Raw genomic sequence first — 20,883 nt, 5'->3', positions numbered from 1 at the left:
CGCAACACGAATACTCTTCTCAAAAGAGCTTAAACCAAATCTAGTCATACAATCAAGAACATAATTTCTCATACACTACAATTCTTGTAGTCAATCAAAATCAAGAACACAAAACATTTCCATTTCTACACAACAAATGCTTAACCAACCTCTCCCTAACATCTCTCCCCACATCATCAATTTGCTTACAAACATGCCCTCTATAGTCGGAGTCGTGATGCGCGGACAAGGCAACGCTGGGATCCAAGTTATCCCCGCAATCGATAATGATATTATGAAGTAAACAACATACCAAGATGATGCTCGGTAGCTTCCTCTTGTCAGGCCGCCACATCACCTTGTTGAGGATTCTCCAGCCGCCCTTCAGCTGCGCGAACGCCTTCACAACAGCAGATCTTGCAGTCTCGAGAACCGGATTGAACTTTGACGATGAGGTTGGTTCGCCTCCTTCAAATGGAGTCACGAGCCACGGGAGAAGAGGGTAACTAGCACCGCCAACAATGTACTCTCTAATCTCTTCTCCCGCAGATAGCTTTTTCACGTTACCATTCAGGCGCGCGCCACTTTCACAGAGTTTGTAAAAGCCAGAGCATTTGAGCAATCGGGAAATAGGCATGCCACCGGGCCATCCAGTCACTATGTCGAGAAACCGCATCTCAAAGTCGACAACGCCCTGCACGAACATGCTGTAATTGTTCTCCTGATCGCACCAATCGTCCGAGGTTTGAACGGCAGGAAGGGTCATAACTATGTGAGTGGAATCTATCGCTCCGCAGCAATTAGGCAACCCACACAACGCTTCGAAGCCAGATTTGATTCGCCCGATTTGGCCCGAGTCAGGCCACTTGAGGTGGTGCCTCGCACGCTCCTCCATGGCCTCAATAAATCTCCAAGTAACCTGGGAAACTGTCGATTGCCCCACCCCAAAGGAAGCTCCTACCGAAACCTGAGACTCGCCAGAAGCCAATCTCCGTAACGCAATAGCAACCTGCTTCTCGACACTGAGGAGTCTTCCCTCGATGTTGATGAGCCCCGAAGGAGGCCTGGAGATGAGATCTTCCCTTACGAGCGAACAAATGTACTCAAACGTTCTCTTCGAAACACGAAAGAAATGCTTGAATCCTTCATCCTCATCAAGTGGAACATCTGAAAATGCACAACAAGAATCCTCATATTTACAAGACAAACTAAGGTCCAAATTTCCACTCAATTTCTCACATTTTGCATCATTAGCTGCATCACTATAAAACAACACTCAAAACCCATTGCAAGCATATGAAATTCTCCCAACACCAAGTGAAATAAACAAGAAAAAAAAATCAGTTCTTGCAATTCCAAGAATTCAAGAAAAGTGCTTTTTAACATATAAAATTATGAATTCACTCAAAGCTTAACCTCGTACACCCAATATGTTTAGACATGTGAGTAAACAACAAAAATCATCTCATAATTTGCAGCATAGAGAAATTTCAAGAAAAGGGCCTAAAAATTAGAGAGAGGAAAAGCCCCAAAATGCAATCTTTGATATGTTACCCGAAGTAGAATTCCTCTTCCAGAAAATGTCCCACCATTCGGAATCAATAGCTTTACTGTCTACTGCAGCTGTCTTATTGATGATCTTGATCTTGTTTTTCTTCTTCTTTTTCTTCCCTTTCTGGATTTTCTTCGAATCTTTGTTCATTTTGTTGGGTTTTTTCGGTGGAGGCATGCTCGATTTCTCCGGGTAGAGTTGAAAAGGTTTTACAGTTGAATTTATTTGAATCGGTCGAACCTTTTTCAGTGAGCTACTTTAAAACGCGACTCTAAATGTTATAGGCCCATATGATTTTGGGCTAAGTAGTAAATAGGCCCAAATAAAGAGAGTGGATCCAAACGCATCTACTTTAGCATAAGTCAAACATTCCAAAACATTCATATAAAAATGAATCATGATCTCAGAATGATTTATATTTGAATGTCTATAGGTGTATATTAAGATAAACACACATCTTAGATAACATGAGAGCACTTCACATATATAATTATTATATTTGTCATTATTATAATACTATGACATAATATTGTGTATCGGGTTTACATGTACCTGACTTGATACTTGGTGGTATGTTATAGACTTGTAGTGCATGATATTCAATTTACGGGATATTGCATAAGATTAGATAATACTCATCCTGTCTCAATAGATATGAAATATTTGGATTTCGACACAAAAATTATGTTATGTTGTTTTATGATTTAATGAAGAGAAAGTAAAGTAAAAGATGAAAAGATAGAGTTGATGTTATTTCTATTTTAAGAAACGTTTCATTTTTAATGGAACAACACAAAAGGAATCGTCTCACTTTAATGGGACAAAGGAATTTAAATTAGGATATGTCGTGTATCGGTTATACTGGTTACCCGATAAATATATGATTAGCTGTTTATAGTAAGATGGTTGGGTTGGGTTAAGTAGAAATTAATCACTAGAAGTTTAGTCATTTAGTATCCCACACAAGCATTTAATCTCCAATTATTTGTATTGTATGTGGGTGTTCAGTTTTCTATATAAAATAATACGAAGATATAATCTAGGATTGAGTTATGAGATTATTTTAGTCATAGAGGGTTAGCTATGACTAATTATCCCATTATTATCCATCTAGGATTGAGTTAGGGGACTAAATCTTAAGAACCAAACACACTACTAATTTAATTCTGGGATACAATCTTGCAAACCGAACACCCCATAATATATTGACACCATTTTGGGTATTCGGGTATCCAATTGGTCAAGCTTAGATACCTGATAAGGCTCGTTTCATGCATCGGTTTAGGGTTAAAATTCTGTGCATTTGGGGCGCTAATGTGCGTTATTGAGTTCAGGTGCGTAGTAAATCTGTCGGACCCAGGAGTTGTTGTTACCTGACCTGGCAGATGCAAAAGAGATGAAATTGAAGCAAAAGTCAGAAGTCGTCGTTCAGACCTGGGAGAATCAAAAGTTGGCGACAGGAGCAGAATGGAGCGAGAGCAAATTATCTTAAAGAGTCTTACTCAAGGGTAAAGGCGTAAAATCACCGGAGGGATACCCTAGGGATCAGAGCCTCACATATATAAAGAGCTCAACCTTGAAGAACGAGAGAGTCCGTGAACAGCCACTTCTGCACTTTCTTAGCTCTAGCTTTCGTTCCATGCTTTAGTTCCACACTTCAAGTTTCTCATTTCGACTGCTGCGCACTTGGACATGGAGGATTCTGGCCACCGTGGTTCTCATCGTCATCGTTGCTATTTTGCTGTGTAACACCGCCTCGTGGAGGCGAAGAAACAATTTTATTTGCTTTCGTTTAGTTCCTTGTTGGTTTTAAGTTTCGCAACTCTAGTTTCTTGCTTTGATCTACTGGATTCAGACCTATTTCAAGTTATTATGGAAGTTTATGTTTGCTTTTGGTTGAATATCTTTGAGTTTATGTTCATCTCTAGTTTTTAGCTCTCGTTTTTGTTTGTTGTTGGATGTTTGGAGCTGAGATCTGTGTTTGTTGTTGGAGGTTGGGAATTTACATATGAAGGTGTTTGGATTTGTTGAATCTTGGTGTTTCGGAGTTGGAGTTTCGCATATTTGATGCTTGATGTTTACGTTATGCATGATTATGACTATTTACTTTCTGTTTCTACATCCTTTAGGTCCAGTAGCGTAGATCTGTTAGTTTAGGCTTTAATTTCTCGTTTTAAGTCTCGTTTTAAGTTTAGATTTAAGGTTGCTCTGTTTTCATGGTGTTTAATACCCTGTTTTCTCTGTTATTCTCGTTTGGTTCCCGAAGAAGATGAAGTTGGTGGTAGTTAGAACCAGATCTGCTTTATGTCAGTACTTTTCTGCATGCACTTTACTTTTTCTGCATAACTGCTAGACCTGTCAGTACGATCTACTTTGTCTCTTTTACTTTTCTGCATGCTTTTCCAGACCCTGGTAGTTTAAGGAACTTGTCTTGCTTTTTCACTTTATGCTTGTCTGTCCAAATTAGGAAAGTCTGTCTAGTTAAGTTTACCCCAGCTGTCTTAGAACTTTAAAATATCTCACTTTCTCTGAGTCATGTATGTTCCGTACGCTTTCGTTTCTTAGGTCCAGTAGGTAGAGTAAAGTTCTCCTGATCTATTAGACCCAATAGGTAGAGTAAAGTTTCGCTTATCTCTCAGACCCAGTAGTTTAAGTTCTCGACCCACAAAAATTGCGTGGCAGCAGCCAACCCTTTCCCAAAACATCCTCAAATACAGTTCCGTAACACCTGCTTCCTCGTGGGATCGATCCTTTAATTCCCTGTGCTAGTTGTAGTATAGTGGGTTGAGGTTTTTGAAGGGACAGAGTGCACCCAACGACCCTTTCTGATAAGTCTCATGATCTTCTAGCCTCTGAAGTCTAGAACAATCCTCTGGACCTATTAGATCGAGTGACACATATCACAGTACAAACCTGCACTGCACTCTTTGGACCTGTCACAATGGCGCCGCTGCCGGGGAACTGCATGATGTTATTAGTGTGCTTGCGAATGTTTTGGTGTAAATAATTTATTTAACATGTTTTCTTTTGTTTCTTTTTTCAGTTTATGAACAGGAGCTACCGGTTCGGACACTGGAACAACTCACCTGGTTGGAGAAGCGCCCAGACTAGTTGGCGGGTCAAGGAAACTATATTCCCAGTCACCACCAGATCGGGGCTTACAACAGGGGATCCAGTTCACCTGAGTTCGGAGAGCGACGAGGAGTCAACTTCGTCAGTTAAGAAGGAACCAAAGTCAACCTCAGAAACAGGGGATGTGGAAGAGATGGAGGAACAGGGTGTAGAGGAGACTGTTGATGATGGGAAGTGTAGTGAGGGCAGCGTAGGTGAAGAAGGTGAGGCAGTTGTTGACAAGGAGGCTGAGAAGGAAGGTGAGAGTTTTGATGAGGAAGTTGCTAAAAAGGAGACCGAGGAGGAAGAAAAGGATAAAGGAGAGGATGTTGAGAAGGAGGAAGAAAGAGACGGCGGTGAACAAGATGCCGTGAAAGTGTGTGAAGGGATAGAAACTGACATCGTCGTGATAGACGATATAACTACTGATGAACAAGGGACACCAACTGATGAGAGGCTGACGAGGAGGCACTCCCGTCGTAATAGGAAGCCAGTGGATGAGGCAGAGGTAGGCAGGCCCGAGCGCCTAAGGCTGGAGGACACAGAGGAGGCAGGGGATGATATCCCCCCGGTCCAGGAGACTGTGGCAGCTGAGAAGGAGATCTCTCCAGAGGCTATGGAGACGAGATACGAGGCTGAGAGGAAAAGGAAGGGGAAGCATACTGCTAAGCCCCAGCAGAAGAAATCTCGCCCCGCAAACACCACTGTGGTGATTAGCGAGCCGGAAGCGATCCGCGTGCCATTTGCCCATCCAACAGACAAAGAGGAGGCTGAGATACCAGCCGTGGAAGAGAGCCCATTTGAGACGATGGAAGTCCTTGTGACCAAGAGGCTGTTGGAAGCCATGGTCCAGTTTGAGGACCCAAAGCTGCAGAAGGCATGTGATGGCCGAGCCACGAATGGAAAATCGGCAAAGTCAGGAAAGAAGTTGTGCCTCTCAGACCTGGAGGAACTGGGAGTGGAGAAGAAGTTCATTTCCTACTTCAAAAGCATCGGGTTTGAGTGGCTTCTCAACCACAGCAATGCGGAGGTGCCGGTGGCTCTGGCCAAGGAGTTCTTCACGTCATTCAAGTTCAAACAATCTACGGATCTCGATGCGGACACAATCTCCTTCAGAATATTCAACGAGGAGATGGAAATGAGTATAAGGGAGTGGTCGTTGAGACTGGGGCTACTGACACCCGAGGAGGAGGAAGAAGGAGCGTGGAATGAGAGAGAGATCGGCGCGACCAAGAATACAGCTGGCTTCGATGCTGAGCAGGCCTGGAGAATGGTTGCCCACAAGAAGGTGGCCAAGTTCAAGACAAGCGCATCGAAGGGGATGAACATCACTGACCCTGTACTCCGATTAGCACAAGTATATATCGGGTACAATCTCTTGGGTCAAGTGGGTGCAACCCTCACTACTCCAGAGCTGTATTTCATGTGGTGCATGCTGAACAATTTGAAGGTCCACCTCGGGTACTGGACTGCCTATGCGTGCCAGAGAGTCAGAACTCACTCCGACCGCCATCTCTACACGTGCAACTTGCTGGGAGCATACCTCCAGAGAAATGTGTCAATGAAGATAGCCAACTCAGTCATCAACCTGCCAATGTGTAGCGATCCAGGATACTTCGATCTCCCGTTCTTCTTCAACAAGGGATTGACGATAATGAAGGACGGCGTCTTGAAATTTTACGAAGTAGGGAAAGCTGACGGAGTGAAGATAAAGACAGAGAAGGTAGATGATGAAGGAGAAGAGAAGGTGGAAGACGAAGGGTGGCGGACGAGAATGGAGGAAACGATGTTGAAGCTGGGAGCAAATACGGTGCAGCAACAAGAGATCTTGCTGAAGCTGCACCAAGAGGCGGTGGCTCAGAGGGAGATGATGGCCGCGCAAGCTGACAAGATGGCCCAGGCCGTGGAGACAATGATGAAGATGGTCACTGTGGTTGACCAAAAGATCCTCCGGGCCCAGCAGCAGCGCATGCCTCCCAAGTTGCCCACAGAATCTAGGCAACTGACCCCAGGAGCTACCCCAGAGAAGACAGCCCCCAGCACCCAAGGAATGCCACCAGAGAAGAAGAGAAAGGACAGTGAGACCACAACAAGCGTACCAGTGAAGAAGGATACCCCCAGGCCAGGGGAACAGAAGGCCAAAAAGGATGATGAACCCAAGCCCAGCCAGAAGAAAGCAAAGACGATGCCCAAGAAGTCTGGTCCCACGGGGGACCAGAGCCAGGATTGACCCCCCCCCAACCAAGTAATTTTAAATTTTAGTTTTTTCTTTTTTACGTCTTTTTATGTTTTAGTTCGTTTTTTTTTACAAAGCATGTCGTTTTTTTTATGTGTCTATGAATACTTGTGTTATCTTTATGTATATACGTGTTAGCTATCTTCTCACACTTAGCCCGATGCTCGGTCTAAGTGTGAGAAGTTTGTTTTTATATAGCATGCTTTGGTGTTTGTTAATTTGTGTACCTTCTCCCACTTAGCCCGATGCTCGGTCTAAGTGTGAGAAGTTTGTTTTTTTTTTTTTTTTTAATGTGTTTTGTGAGTCTGTTAGGTGTCGCACTAACTTAGCCCTGTTTTCCACTTCACAAAAAATGCTTGGGGACAAGCATGATGAAGTGGGAGGGGGGAGGGAGTTAGTGTAAGTTAGTGTCAATTATATGTGTTTGTTTACTAGGTCTAGGAGTTAGTAGTAGTCAGTTAGTAGGAAATTATGTGTTTATGCATAACTGGTGAATAGAAAGCAAAACCCCTTAGTGAGAGTGATTGAAGAGAGAATGCATGTCAACTTTGATGCCCTTTTCCTTAATAAATCAAAATCGGTTTGGATGAAGTAAGGACGATAGAATATGCCTCGACTATCTAGCTGTGAAGCCCTTCATAAAAGTGAGTTATAAGCCTTAAACACTTCATACTAACAAAAAAATGAGAGGGCTGCCACTTGATGCTTAGGGAAAGAACTTAGAAGGAGAAGATTTTTGGTTATAGAAGTAACCTCTCGGGCCTAGGGGAAGGATACTGGAGGTATAAGCTGGACGAAGTCCAGGGTCTAAAAAGGGAGGAATAAACTGGAACAAGGTCCAGATAAAATAAATAAATAAATAAAATACTGGAGGTATAAGCTGGACGAAGTCCAGGAGGGAAGGAGAAAATTATAATAAGAGCTAAGACAGAGGAACTATCTGACCCGAGGCATCAGTGGTATGGCATATAAAGAGCGAACGATCCTAACATCCCTGGTGAGGAATGAGTGATCGAGCGAATCCAACAGTTAGTGAAGTTAAGGGCTATCTTGACAAACTGACAAACCGATTAGATAGAAGAAGGGAAGGGGAAGATTCGGAGACTGTAGGTTCTTGAATTGACTTAATCTTGTGGGGATGGCTGCTAGAAAATGAACCAGTTTGTGCAAATTATATGTTTATGTGTTTTTATCTGTTTTCTTTGTCTAAGTCCTTAGCGTCTAGGTCTAGTAGTTTGAGTCTTTTTCTTTTCTCTAGTAGAGTCGGTTAAGGGGAAACCATGCATTGAAACGTGCCTTATTCCTTTTTCTTGTCTTCATACTTGAGGGCAAGTATGGTTTAAGTGTGAGCAGTTTGATAAGGCTCGTTTCATGCATCGGTTTAGGGTTAAAATTCTGTGCATTTGGGGCGCTAATGTGCGTTATTGAGTTCAGGTGCGTAGTAAATCTGTCGGACCCAGGAGTTGTTGTTACCTGACCTGGCAGATGCAAAAGAGATGAAATTGAAGCAAAAGTCAGAAGTCGTCGTTCAGACCTTGGAGAATCAAAAGTTGGCGACAGGAGCAGAATGGAGCGAGAGCAAATTATCTTAAAGAGTCTTACTCAAGGGCAAGGGCGTAAAATCACCGGAGGGATACCCTAGGGATCAGAGCCTCACATATATAAAGAGCTCAACCTTGAAGAACGAGAGAGTCCGTGAACAGCCACTTCTGCACTTTCTTAGCTCTAGCTTTCGTTCCATGCTTTAGTTCCACACTTCAAGTTTCTCATTTCGACTGCTGCGCACTTGGACATGGAGGATTCTGGCCACCGTGGTTCTCATCGTCATCGTTGCTATTTTGCTGTGTAACACCGCCTCGTGGAGGCGAAGAAACAATTTTATTTGCTTTCGTTTAGTTCCTTGTTGGTTTTAAGTTTCGCAACTCTAGTTTCTTGCTTTGATCTACTGGATTCAGACCTATTTCAAGTTATTATGGAAGTTTATGTTTGCTTTTGGTTGAATATCTCTGAGTTTATGTTCATCTCTAGTTTTTAGCTCTCGTTTTTGTTTGTTGTTGGATGTTTGGAGTTGAGATCTGTGTTTGTTGTTGGAGGTTGGGAATTTGCATATGAAGGTGTTTGAATTTGTTGAATCTTGGTGTTTCGGAGTTGGAGTTTCGCATATTTGATGCTTGATGTTTACGTTATGCATGATTATGGCTATTTACTTTCTGTTTCTGCATCCTTTAGGTCCAGTAGCGTAGATCTGTTAGTTTAGGCTTTAATTTCTCGTTTTAAGTCTCGTTTTAAGTTTAGATTTAAGGTTGCTCTGTTTTCATGGTGTTTAATACCCTGTTTTCTCTGTTATTCTCGTTTGGTTCCCGAAGAAGATGAAGTTGGTGGTAGTTAGAACCAGATCTGCTTTATGTCAGTACTTTTCTGCATGTACTTTACTTTTTCTGCATATCTGCTAGACCTGTCAGTACGATCTACTTTGTCTCTTTTACTTTTCTGCATGCTTTTCCAGACCCTGGTAGTTTAAGGAACTTGTCTTGCTTTTTCACTTTATGCTTGTCTGTCCAAATTAGGAAAGTCTGTCTAGTTAAGTTTACCCCAGCTGTCTTAGAACTTTAAAATATCTCACTTTCTCTGAGTCATGTATGTTCCGTACGCTTTCGTTTCTTAGGTCCAGTAGGTAGAGTAAAGTTCTCCTGATCTATTAGACCCAATAGGTAGAGTAAAGTTTCGCTTATCTCTCAGACCCAGTAGTTTAAGTTCTCGACCCACAAAAATTGCGTGGCAGCAGCCAACCCTTTCCCAAAACATCCTCAAATACAGTTCCGTAACACCTGCTTCCTCGTGGGATCGATCCTTTACTTCCCTGTGCTAGTTGTAGTATAGTGGGTTGAGGTTTTTGAAGGGACAGAGTGCACCCAACGACCCTTTCTGATAAGTCTCATGATCTTCTAGCCTCTGAAGTCTAGAACAATCCTCTGGACCTATTAGATCGAGTGACACATATCACAGTACAAACCTGCACTACACTCTTTGGACCTGTCAATACCCGTATCAGATATTCAACTACCCGAAAAAAATAAAATTAGACTAGAGACCAAGGGGTGCCAAGGCTAATTTCGGGTGCAGGTACTTGTTTCGCCACCCATAGTTTTCATAATCCAAGAATTGAAATAATTCTCACATTAAAAAGGATTCTCATTCGAAACATATGGTTTTCATAGTTATACTTGGACCATATGACTGTTGACAGCATACTAATTTCCTATGTACTACAATGTATACTAGAAAAGGTCCACGAGAGAAACAATGGGAAATCAACCCATTTTCTTGTTAATTAATTTAGGAAGAAATCGAGTACACACATGATACAAGTAGGGGAAGAATTTGCCTTCTCACATACAACCTCTTAGTGATACATACATTGTCTCAAACATTATTGCTATACTTCTCAGAATCTTGTGGCTTGCACGTGTGAAGCATGTAATTACAGGCTCCCACAGCTTCTCCGATCGTCAAGAAGATCCATTCTTGTCCCAATGTTTCCAAAAACTTCGATTTATCGAGCTTCTTCATCACCTCCGCCACCGGATTCACCACCACCAACTATTTATTCAAATATGGATTAGTTCACCTTAATTTAATTTATTCACTAATTAAATTATATGTAGAAATTAATTACCTTGAGCCCTCTTCTATCAATCATCTTCTTAATCTCATCCATCATGCTAATCCCACTTGTATCAATGTTTCCCACCGCTGAAAAAGTTGCATTTTAATCAATTAATCAAATAATTAAAAAAAAATCAATTTCAATCGCAAAAAAGTTCCCAAGGTTCCCTAAAATTGAATTTTGCCCAAATTTTAGTATATATATACTTACCACTCATGTCGAGCACAATATACTGCAATCCAGTCTCTCCGGAGGCTTTGATCCTCTCTTCTTCCTCGTCGATCCATCTTGTAATCCTGAAAAAACAACATAGTGTTAAGTATCGAGTCTGAAAGCAAGTTAATCAATACACGACCACTTCTTAGTTCGTTTTTTTTGTCTATACGTATTCACTTTGTCACTGTAGATTGTATCGGAAAAAGTATATATTAATAAAATCTCTAGCACATCGTACCAAACTGTACAAAAAATTCATACATTTTTTTCATTAATTTCCATAATTATCTATGTTTATTTCCTAATTATAAGGAAACATGCTCATTTTTCTAAATTTGGTTAGAATTTTTACCTCTCTCTCAAGTAGTTGGAATTGGCAAAGTAAATGGGAGCGTCGATTTCAAGAATTAGAACTCCGGGGATACTTTGAGCTTTTTGATAATGATCTATGTTTCTATACTCCTTTGAATCAGGAAGATTCCCAAGAACTAATGTTCTTGGTCTTGCCACAAAAAGCAAAACCCTCATTATGGAAAGTCCAATCTGAAGTAATTATGAAATTATAATTAATCACTATTAATTGAATAAATTATTGATGATTTGAAAGAAAAAAAAACAAAAGTATCGTGTGATTAATTACCGCAAGCATGAGTCCGATCTGAATGCTGCCAAAGACGACGCCGACGTATGCGGCCATGCACACGAGGAAGTCAAATTTGTCGACGTGCCACAAATGCGTTGCCGCCTCGTAGTCGATGAGGCCAAGCATCGCTGCCACAATGATAGCCGCTAGCACCACTAGTGGCGTGTAGTGGAACAACGGCGTCAGGAACAACAACACCGCCATCACCGCCACCGCCATCACTATGTTCGACACCGCCGTCTTGCAACCCGCGTTGAAGTTCACCGCCGACCGCGAAAATGGCCCTGTTTTCAAATTCCACAACAATAAACCACAAATTATAATCAGTATAGAAACTTCTCGCCCACCGTAATCATATTCAATGCAGAATTTTATCAGATTAGTGTTGGGTGGGATGGGCTCGAGCCCACCCCACCCCACCCAACCCTTTTATCCGTTGCTACTACATGTGTCAATTCGGGTTTGTTAATTTTAATGTTACATCTCGTATTTAATTAATCCAAATTAGTACTATAATCAATTTACCTGTGGTAAGATAGCAAGAGGTGCAAGAACCAACAATGTTCATCATTCCAAAAGCAATCATTTCTTTGTTTCCATCAATGTGATAATTCTTGAACATGGCAAAGCTTCTCCCCACTGCCATCCCCTCCTGTCAAACATAATCAATAACTAATTTAGTACTTTCATTAAAATAGAAAGTGGTAATTAAACTCAATTTAGAATTTACAAAATCGAAATATATATACTTATAATGTCAAGTTGCTATCTTGACGCACTATTTTACTAGGGCCATAAATTGGGACCATTTTAAAGCCACATCAATAACAAGTGATCCAAAGGGTTGCAAAATTGGGTATCCGTACCCGACAATGTGGGCACCCGCACCCGATATTCGACAAATTTATGTATGCATACTTACCGCCATCGAAATGATGCCCGTGATGATGCCAGTCTTGATTGCTGTGGGTAGATATCTTGAATCAAAGTTGAGATCCATAAATGAAGGTGGATTTATCCCCTTCTTCAAATGTCCTATCTGCATTATTTAAAAATAAATCATGTAAAAACAATCAATTCATTAATTTTGTCCTAGACATGTCCTCGCACATTGCCAAATTTCAACTTCAACATCCTTTTGTTCTTACCTATACCTTCCTAATTAAATTAATCAACTTGTCATCATGTGACATAAAACTATAGTAAATGCCCAACACTCGATGCAAGAATCATTGTTAGTATATATTTATGAAAATATCATTTTCGAATTACAATATGTTTCACAACGACTATTATTAGACATAATTTGGCATCGACCCGAGTAAACAATTCATCTGTTCATTTCATTTATATTCGTGATTACTTCTGCGTTTATGACTCACCACTTGGACCCCGTGCTTTTCGGCATGGGTCACGTACACAAGAATGCTTCCCAATATCACTGATGTTAATGGAGCCATTGCCGATATCCAGAATAGATTTGCCCTCTTCTTGCTCTGCATTAATTAGTAAACAAAATAAATATTTAATTACTGCTATTTACCTTTCAAAAAGTAAAGGAAAAAAGTGGGATCATGACAAGGCTAATTGACTAGTTTCTCGCAAGAAGACTGAAAATAGCAGTTGTTTGACAATTTCTACAAAAAAGAGGTTAAAGTTAATCTTGATCAACCTTTAATTAGTTGGGTTTGAACATGAGGGAATTTGTTAGGACTAATTAAACAAACTTTTAGTGTAGAAATAATTGAAGAGTTCTTGGTGTGTGGGCCCCCTTACGAGGTCACATGATTCTTTTTTTCTTGACTTTGTTGTCAATTTATTTTTGGTAGAACATCCTATCAATAATTTATTTTGGGCATGATATAATCATATAGTCATGCAAAAGAAGAAATTAAGAAGAGAGATGAACTTACAAAGTATTTCGAAATTAGGAGATAGAATAGGAAAACAAATCCCAATAGAGCACTCTCCCATCTCCACTGCAAATTACCATAGTCATAGTGAGAAAAAAAAATTGAAATAAAACTAGGAAAAATTGTTACTATGAAATAAAAAAACAAATCACAAATACCACGAATGACCTCGACAATCCCAATTCATGGACTCATCTAAATCATCAATATTGTAGGGCCACTTTTTTGTATAATGATAAATAAATAAAAAACATCATTGAACTTTCTAGAATTTAAAAGTCATTTTCTAGAGCCGTGACGTGCAAAAAGTGAATATTCATTTCAACACAAATTGATAAAAATATGGGGAGATATACCTGACAAATGGTCGGAAATTAAAGTTGAGATAAGGAGAGATATCTAATTTGATTTTCAAGAATAAATTCATTAAGCCTAATTGAATAAAATCACTCGATTAATCTCTCAAATCGGACAAGAATATAGCGAAGATAATCCTAATTAAGTGATTATGTAGACAAGAATATATTCACTCGACCCATTAATGAGAAAAAAGATTAGTGCCATAAGTTATCACTATCCAATATTAATAGTCATTGATGCTCTTATAATAAGAATATGTCAAGTTTATCCAAAATCATGTAATCATTTATTGAAAATTAATGGCACAAAATAATCCAAACTAAGGAACATCTAATTAGTTAATTAATTAATAATTCCTTTTGCTAAGGTTCTTTATCCACCAACCCAATAGAAAAGGGAAAAAGGAAGAAAAGGCAAAGACTAATTTAACTAGACAAACATTTACCAGGAAACAATTGTTTTACTTTTCCAATGACAAATTCCATCCACACAAAGAAGAAAATATGGACATACTAACTACTACATAATTGAGGAGAGAGAAAATAAAAAATAGTAAAAAAAATAGAAATATACCTCGTGAGTTTGAGTGAAAATAGAATGCAATACATCGATGACATCAGTCTTGTGAGTAAAATGTTCAAGCCCTAAAATACTTTTCAATTGTTGCAAAATCACAACCGTTGCTGCTCCAGCCATGAATCCTACTATTGTTGCATGTGATAGAAAATCCACTATGAACCCTAGCCTGTCACACATTAATGTTCCGAAAACGACAAAATTTGATCAAATTATAGTCCGTCTGATAGTTTTAGAACTCAATCATAAAACTATATAGTTAAAATTTATTTACAATTATCTAATGATTGAAAATTTTAGTGAAATTATACCGGATACAATAATCGAGAAATCATACATGAACTTAAGTGTCCAAATTTTTCGCTATAAAATACAATTAAATCTAAATTTTTCATTTTTTTTCTGTTGTACTTAGTATTAATAAATCACAGACTATATATTATGATTCGAGATGTAACATGAAAATACAGACCTGAAAATGCCCATAGTCGCCTCGAAGAGGCCAGCGAAGAAAGTCGCCGTGAAGGCGAGATGGAGATAGAGCTGCGGGTCTTTCTGCGGGTCGATGACTTCCCCGAGCATGGCGGCAATCAGGAGCGACGCGACGGCCACCGTCCCGACGGCCAAGTCCCGCGAGCTCCCCATTACCGCGTAGATCAATGGAGGAACAAAGCTTGAATCTACAAATATAGACCAAACATAAGAACTCATCTTAAAAAATAGTATATGTGGTCCCCACATGTCAGCTGTGTCTTTTAAGAAAGACACAGCTGACGTGGGCCATCACAGAATCCCCAAAAAGGGACAAAAGTAGACACTCACAAAGGCCAAGAATTGGAGGCAAATTGCCAAGCTTGGCATAGCTGATTCCTTGAGGAATGGCGAGGCTGGCGATGGTGATTCCGGCGATGAGGTCGGCTTTAAAGAAGCTGAGAGTGTAATGGCAGCCCCACTCGATGATCGGGAAGACGTACTGCAGCCCGAGGAGGAGTTTCCTCCTCGGGGGCTGGTTCTTGAACTGGCGGAGGGGGTCGTCCGGGAAGAATGTCTCCTTGAGGGTGTTCTTAAGCGACGTCGAGAATGGCTGTGGAGGCGGGATCTCGACGCGGTGGCCCGCGGTGGCGCCGTTGTAGTAAGGGTCTACTTGATCAGCGGTGCCCATTTTTTTGTTGGCTTTGGACAAATGTTGAGGTTTTTTTTTTCTCTTTGGTTTGGATTAGTGTTTGTGTGTTTCAGTCAGGAATGGTGATGGGGTTTATATAGGCATGAAATTGAGTGCTTTGTGGGGCCCCACACACACACTAAAAATTTTATTTTTGAAAGAAATGTTTTCAAAGAGTGGTCATTTTTATCTTCAATTTTTTAAAATATATATTTGAAGAGGTGTTCTTGGATTAATTGTTACTAGTACTACTTTTAAAGCTATCTCAAATTCTGATTTAACCTGTATTTTTTAAATTTTGAATGAGAAATTATGAAGTGTTAAATTTTTTGACTTTATTTCATTTTATTTAGAGAAAAAATTGAGTGCTTTGTAGGGTCCGACACATTTAAATTTTATATTTGAAAGAAAATGTGTGTTGAAGAGGAGTTATTTTTATCTTCGATTTTGTAAATAAAAATTTGAAGGGGTATTCTTGAATTAATTATTTTAATTTTGTTTTATGGAGTTTATCTTATATGGAAGGAAAGTTCTTATCGATATCCAATCACTAATTATAAGGATATTACTTTTACTAATTAATCCCACATTTTCAAAATGAGAAAAGGGAAGGTTGACAAAATTTGACCCAATCACTATGATAAGGCGTCTTGTTTTTGAATTCTACTATCCTGTGTTTATTCATTTATTTAATTTGGATATTGTTGCTTTGTATATCGCCGTGCATTAATTATATTTTACATAAGGATATCAACACATAAATAGGTATATTTATTGTATTTAGAAAAAAATATACTGACGTAGCAATGAGTTGGACTCATATAATATAGTGCTTTTATTTATTTATTAATATTATATACATAACATATGTGATTCTAAGAAAATTGCTTACTATTTAATTGGAAATAAAAAATGAAATCATAATAAATAATTATTAATTAAATTGAATACAAAAAGGCCAAATAAATAACCAATCTTAATTAAGTCAAATTAAAACACAAGAAATGTACCATGAGTGAATTAAGTTGCAACAATTCATGTACGCCATTGTAATATTTATGTATTGTTACACTATCACATTCACATAATAAAAGTCAGCAATACATGAAATTAATAATTGGATAAGCTTTCTAAACTAAATAAAACGACAGTAGTAATTAGGTCAACTCAAGTCCCAACAAATCTTCTTCTATTTCTTGAGAGTGTACATGATCCATAAATTAATTATCCTACACATGCAATAATAAAAGTTTCAACACTTTTTATTTGCATTATCCAAAACTCACACAGTCACACATACGTATATATATACACATGTTAAATATGAATAATTATGATAAAACCGATATTTTCAAATTTTATCCAAAAGTGGAATTTCCCACTTCATAAAATCCTGTAAAATCGACATCATTATCTAAAAATTAATACAGAGAATATTACTATAATTATTTCACCGGTAAAAATACAAATTTTTTAGTATCTTCCAAGAAGTGGAACTGTGGAAGATATAATAGTATCTTCTACAATGGCTGCCTAGCGATGTGGTCGATTCTTATTGGACCAAATCCGCAGCAGCCAATAAGCGTGCAACACTTGTCAAATATTTTTGCCAATATATTTAATATCAATTAATTAATTAATAGAAAATTGAGGGCAGGTACATGTATGATAAAATGGCATGCTGGTCGAATAGAAAATTTCAAAATTAGAAATGATTAATGCAAATTTATAAATTTTGGTGGTAATGAAAATCATGCCAATTTAGGGGGTTATAATATGTACCTAGCAGTTGGATTCGATGCAAATATTTAATTCATAGCATATACAAAAATTTTAATCAAATTTGAAGTTGACAACCATTATACATTTCCAATTATTGTATCTTTTCAAACTTATGATTTAATAAAGAAACTGATATGTACCGGCAATTCAGATCAATTTTGAATTTGTGACTAGCTTTTTAAAAGTGTTTGGCTCAGAGATATCCCCTAATTTTTGCTCAATTGTTAGTGCATTTTTTCATTGCACGGAGTAATTACAATTGATATCTAAAATGCCATTTTTATAATACAATTAAGGATGTAACTTGTGTTTCTAAACGTATCACCAACTAATATTAGAGAATGCAAAGTGTTCTAAAAAAATAAAATATTAAGTTAATTTATTCTTAATTTTAGGGACACTTTCTTTTGCGTCCTAAATTATTGTTACTTTTTAAAACTTTCCAACACTAATGATTGCGTCTCAATTTTTGTGTTCCTAAAATATAAGGTTTTTTTTTAAGTGTGTAATGCTACAACGTGTGCTGTATTTTTACTTTTGATTATCTTTTTCTGTCGAGATAGAAATCTTACTTTTTGTACAGTTAATTTTGCTATTTTTAGTTCGCCAGAGATGAAAAGGAGTAGAAAAGGATGAAGAAGATCACAACTAAACACTAAATTACTTTTAAAAGAAGAAGAATGAGGAAAACATAGAAATTAAAGAAGATTCAACCTAAATGTTCAAATCTTTATTACGTAGTTCACTATATTGGATGCAGATCCGCCGTGCCGTGTTTGAGATAGGAAGAAGAGCACTTAGTGTGGACCTCATGCTTCCAAGTCTTAACAATTTATTTAATCACAAAAAAAATATTTATTTTAATTGTTGTTTATCGAACTCTTGCTCACTATGTTTAAACTTTTCGAGATAGTTTCAATATCTACATGATGTGTAAATGAACAACCAAAAAAAAATCATAAAAGTCTATTTTTATCGAAATTTAACGTGTACATTATTCATATACGTACATGTTATGTAAATTGAATTTTAAATAAAAGTTACAAATTCAATTAACAAACTACATAACGTACTACACATTTTTTCCTGCATGTTTGTTAATTGAATTTTAAGAAGTACTCCTTATTACGTTTGTATACCACCACGGCACCACTACTCTACTATCAAGAAATTCTATGAGTATGTAGCAGCATATAACTTTTATTACAACTAATTGTGTCGCATACATATATGTAATTATAGTATGTGTGACTTTTTTCTGGTCAATTATTTACACACTTGGTGCTACTTAGATGGAAATGAATGTGTTTCACCTTTTAAATGCTCAAATATAATTCGTGGATGCCTACATCGATGTCATATGGAGTATATGTTTATATGATTTTTTTTGTTATTTAATTATGTTGAAGTTTTGGAGGTAAATTTTATGATATAAAATCTCGTGAGAGATATCAAAATTTAAAGACAAATAAATTTAAATAAAGATAAAATTATAAATTTGTAGACCTAGGCTGCATCCCACGCCTACCGTCTCTGCCCTCTTATAGGGTTATACCCGCCAAATCGACAACTCAAATCCAATTTTCGGCAAACCGTAACCTATCTGATGGTATCGAGAGCACAAACCGGACCAGACGATTACAGTCTGGATCGAACCTTCGATTCAATTAATTAAAACCCAAACATCATTATATTGATGATTTCATTTCTGGACTGAACCATAGACCCTATTAAAATCGGGCATCAACATATGCATCACGGTTAACTTAATAAAAAAACATATGATCGCAATTTGATGGGTTATTTTTCTAGTTCAAAGAATGCTTTCAATATATACTTCGTTTTTTTGGCGTGAAAACGACTATAAGTACTTATGTGGTTATTTTGAGTTGCAATTTCCACATGTTATCTGTACATTTATGATTTTATTGCAATAGTATATCATTATTGAGGTAACCTATCCCTCTCGGATCTATTATTGTGGGTCAGGGTTGGATCCACACCTGACCCGAGTTCACATATGCGTTCCATGTCATCTTATTTTTTTAACAACAATTAATAATAATACTAATTAATAATAAATTGTTAAAGTATTTTTATGCGTGGGACCTTTGCATTATTAATTGGAAAAATAATTAATCATTGAAGAAAACTCCAATTTCGTCACTCTGATTTTGAACGATTAACAAATGGTCACATAATTTGATATCATTCGACAATCTTCTCATGATCGATTTAATATCACTTCTTAGTTCTTAGCATGTCTACTGGGTCAATAATCGTTCTAAAATAATACTCCTTTTTCGAATTAATTGAGTCGTTTCTTTTGGCTCAATAAGGAAGAAAATGTTATATTTTATAATATAAATTAAAAAATAATAAAATAAAATTACATTATAACATAAGAAAAATAAAAGAGAATATAGTAGAAACTATAATAAAATAGGAGATGGAGGATAGTATATTTTTCTTATCAAAAGAGAAAAAGAGTCAATTTACTAGACTTTCGATTTCCATATATGGCCCATAAATTAACATCTAAGTAGTAAAACATCTTTAAAAATAATTTAGTATTAATATCTTATAGTACTAAAAGGAGAATAAAAAATTGTCAAATCTTCCTCGCAGTCAAAGGTATACACCTGCTAAATGTCACGGGCGCAAGTTTGTTTCCCACAAGATGACACGACGACGTTTAATTAAACAATGCCTTAATCTGCCTAAACCCTACTATTTATCTTGTCTTTGTGCTTCATTTTTTTGTAGTACTAACTTATAACACAACTATAATGCATCACCTACACTACTCTAAATTACACCTTTTTTTCACTTAACAAAGACTTGTGTCTTACAATATCGTTTTATAAACATTCAACAAATTTTAATGTTTACTGATTTCGTATTTAATAATGTGCCATGATGGAGTTCACATGTCAACAATATATGTTTCAAATTATCACTTAGAACTAAATTACTCCACTCTTTTTTAACTTCTTTCTCTAAGTATATTTTTAAAATTTATCCATTTATGTAAATCTCTTATGCAAATTTTTTTATTAATAATCTAAATAACTCAAAAATATACTTCATCCATTCTATGTTAGTTGTGTTGTTTTTCTATTTTGAAAATTTTCAAGATAATTGAGTCATTTTTATTTTTGACAAAAAAATAACTTTCTGTCTTGCTTTCTCTCTTCATCTCTGTTTCTACTTTATTAATCATCCATTTAACACACTATTTTTAATTTCCATGCTAAAAATAAGTGTCCCAATTAACAAGGAACGAATGAAGTATTTATTTAAAAAAATTAGAAAATATAGTCCCTGCCAAAATTTAGTTGCATCCACCTTGCTCTAGAGTATTATTATTGGGACACAGATAATAAGAAACGTTTGGTATTCATTTGCGGTTATACTTACATTTTGTATTGTCTCTTCTGGGATATCTAATAAAATTGAAACAATATTGTGATATTTTTGTTGTCGATAACAAATATTGGAACGATACTGTGGTATTTTTGTCGTCGATTACAAATATTGGAATAATAAATTTTATTTATCCATAAATTATATGAAAATTAAATGAACGAGGGGTGGGGGTTTGGTAACTCACTCATGTTGCACATTTTTGTGTGCGAGTTCAAATTTGATAGTCCATGACGTCATATGACAAAGATGGCCACAAC

The 20,883-nt window shown here is 37.3% G+C and overlaps 2 protein-coding genes across 2 annotated transcripts; both read right to left on the bottom strand.

The window, feature by feature from the left end:
- Nucleotides 1–16: 16 nt before the first annotated feature.
- Nucleotides 17–1,751, bottom strand: LOC125222713 (nuclease). Its single transcript, XM_048125478.2, has 2 exons — nt 1,534–1,751; nt 17–1,146 (listed from the first exon to the last, which is right to left on the bottom strand). The coding sequence occupies exons 1-2, from the start codon at nt 1,706–1,708 to the stop codon at nt 101–103; spliced, it is 1,221 nt and encodes a 406-aa protein (XP_047981435.1). The 5' UTR covers nt 1,709–1,751; the 3' UTR covers nt 17–100.
- Nucleotides 1,752–10,175: 8,424 nt separating this feature from the next.
- On the bottom strand, nt 10,176–15,477 carry LOC125194495 (sulfate transporter 3.1-like). Its single transcript, XM_048092746.2, has 12 exons — nt 15,076–15,477; nt 14,726–14,933; nt 14,251–14,422; nt 13,318–13,383; nt 12,787–12,900; nt 12,327–12,443; nt 11,930–12,056; nt 11,402–11,688; nt 11,114–11,304; nt 10,756–10,841; nt 10,555–10,631; nt 10,176–10,478 (listed from the first exon to the last, which is right to left on the bottom strand). The coding sequence occupies exons 1-12, from the start codon at nt 15,413–15,415 to the stop codon at nt 10,302–10,304; spliced, it is 1,962 nt and encodes a 653-aa protein (XP_047948703.1). The 5' UTR covers nt 15,416–15,477; the 3' UTR covers nt 10,176–10,301.
- Between the last annotated feature and the right edge of the window lie 5,406 nt (nt 15,478–20,883).

Source organism: Salvia hispanica, chromosome 1, assembly GCF_029641045.1.
Source record: "Salvia hispanica isolate PSC_SH4W2 chromosome 1, Shi_PSC_v1, whole genome shotgun sequence".
Classification (NCBI taxonomy): Eukaryota; Viridiplantae; Streptophyta; class Magnoliopsida; order Lamiales; family Lamiaceae; genus Salvia; species Salvia hispanica.
Note: the sequence above shows the minus strand (reverse complement) of the source record. Positions and strands in the feature narration are given on the sequence as shown.

Bases quoted from the DNA above. Each gene is read 5' to 3' on its own strand.
- LOC125194495 (XM_048092746.2), bottom strand. From the start codon at position 15,415: ATGGGCACCGCTGATCAAGTAGACCCTTACTACAACGGCGCCACCGCG. The intron at 10,842-11,113 runs GTAAAAATTCTA...TTGTTTTTTCAG, and splicing joins TCCAACTACTTGAGAGAGAG to GATTACAAGATGGATCGACG. The intron at 10,632-10,755 runs GTAAGTATATAT...CAACTTTTTCAG, and splicing joins TATTGTGCTCGACATGAGTG to CGGTGGGAAACATTGATACA.
- LOC125222713 (XM_048125478.2), bottom strand. From the start codon at position 1,708: ATGCCTCCACCGAAAAAACCCAACAAAATGAACAAAGATTCGAAGAAA. The intron at 1,147-1,533 runs GTAACATATCAA...GTGCATTTTCAG, and splicing joins GAAGAGGAATTCTACTTCGG to ATGTTCCACTTGATGAGGAT.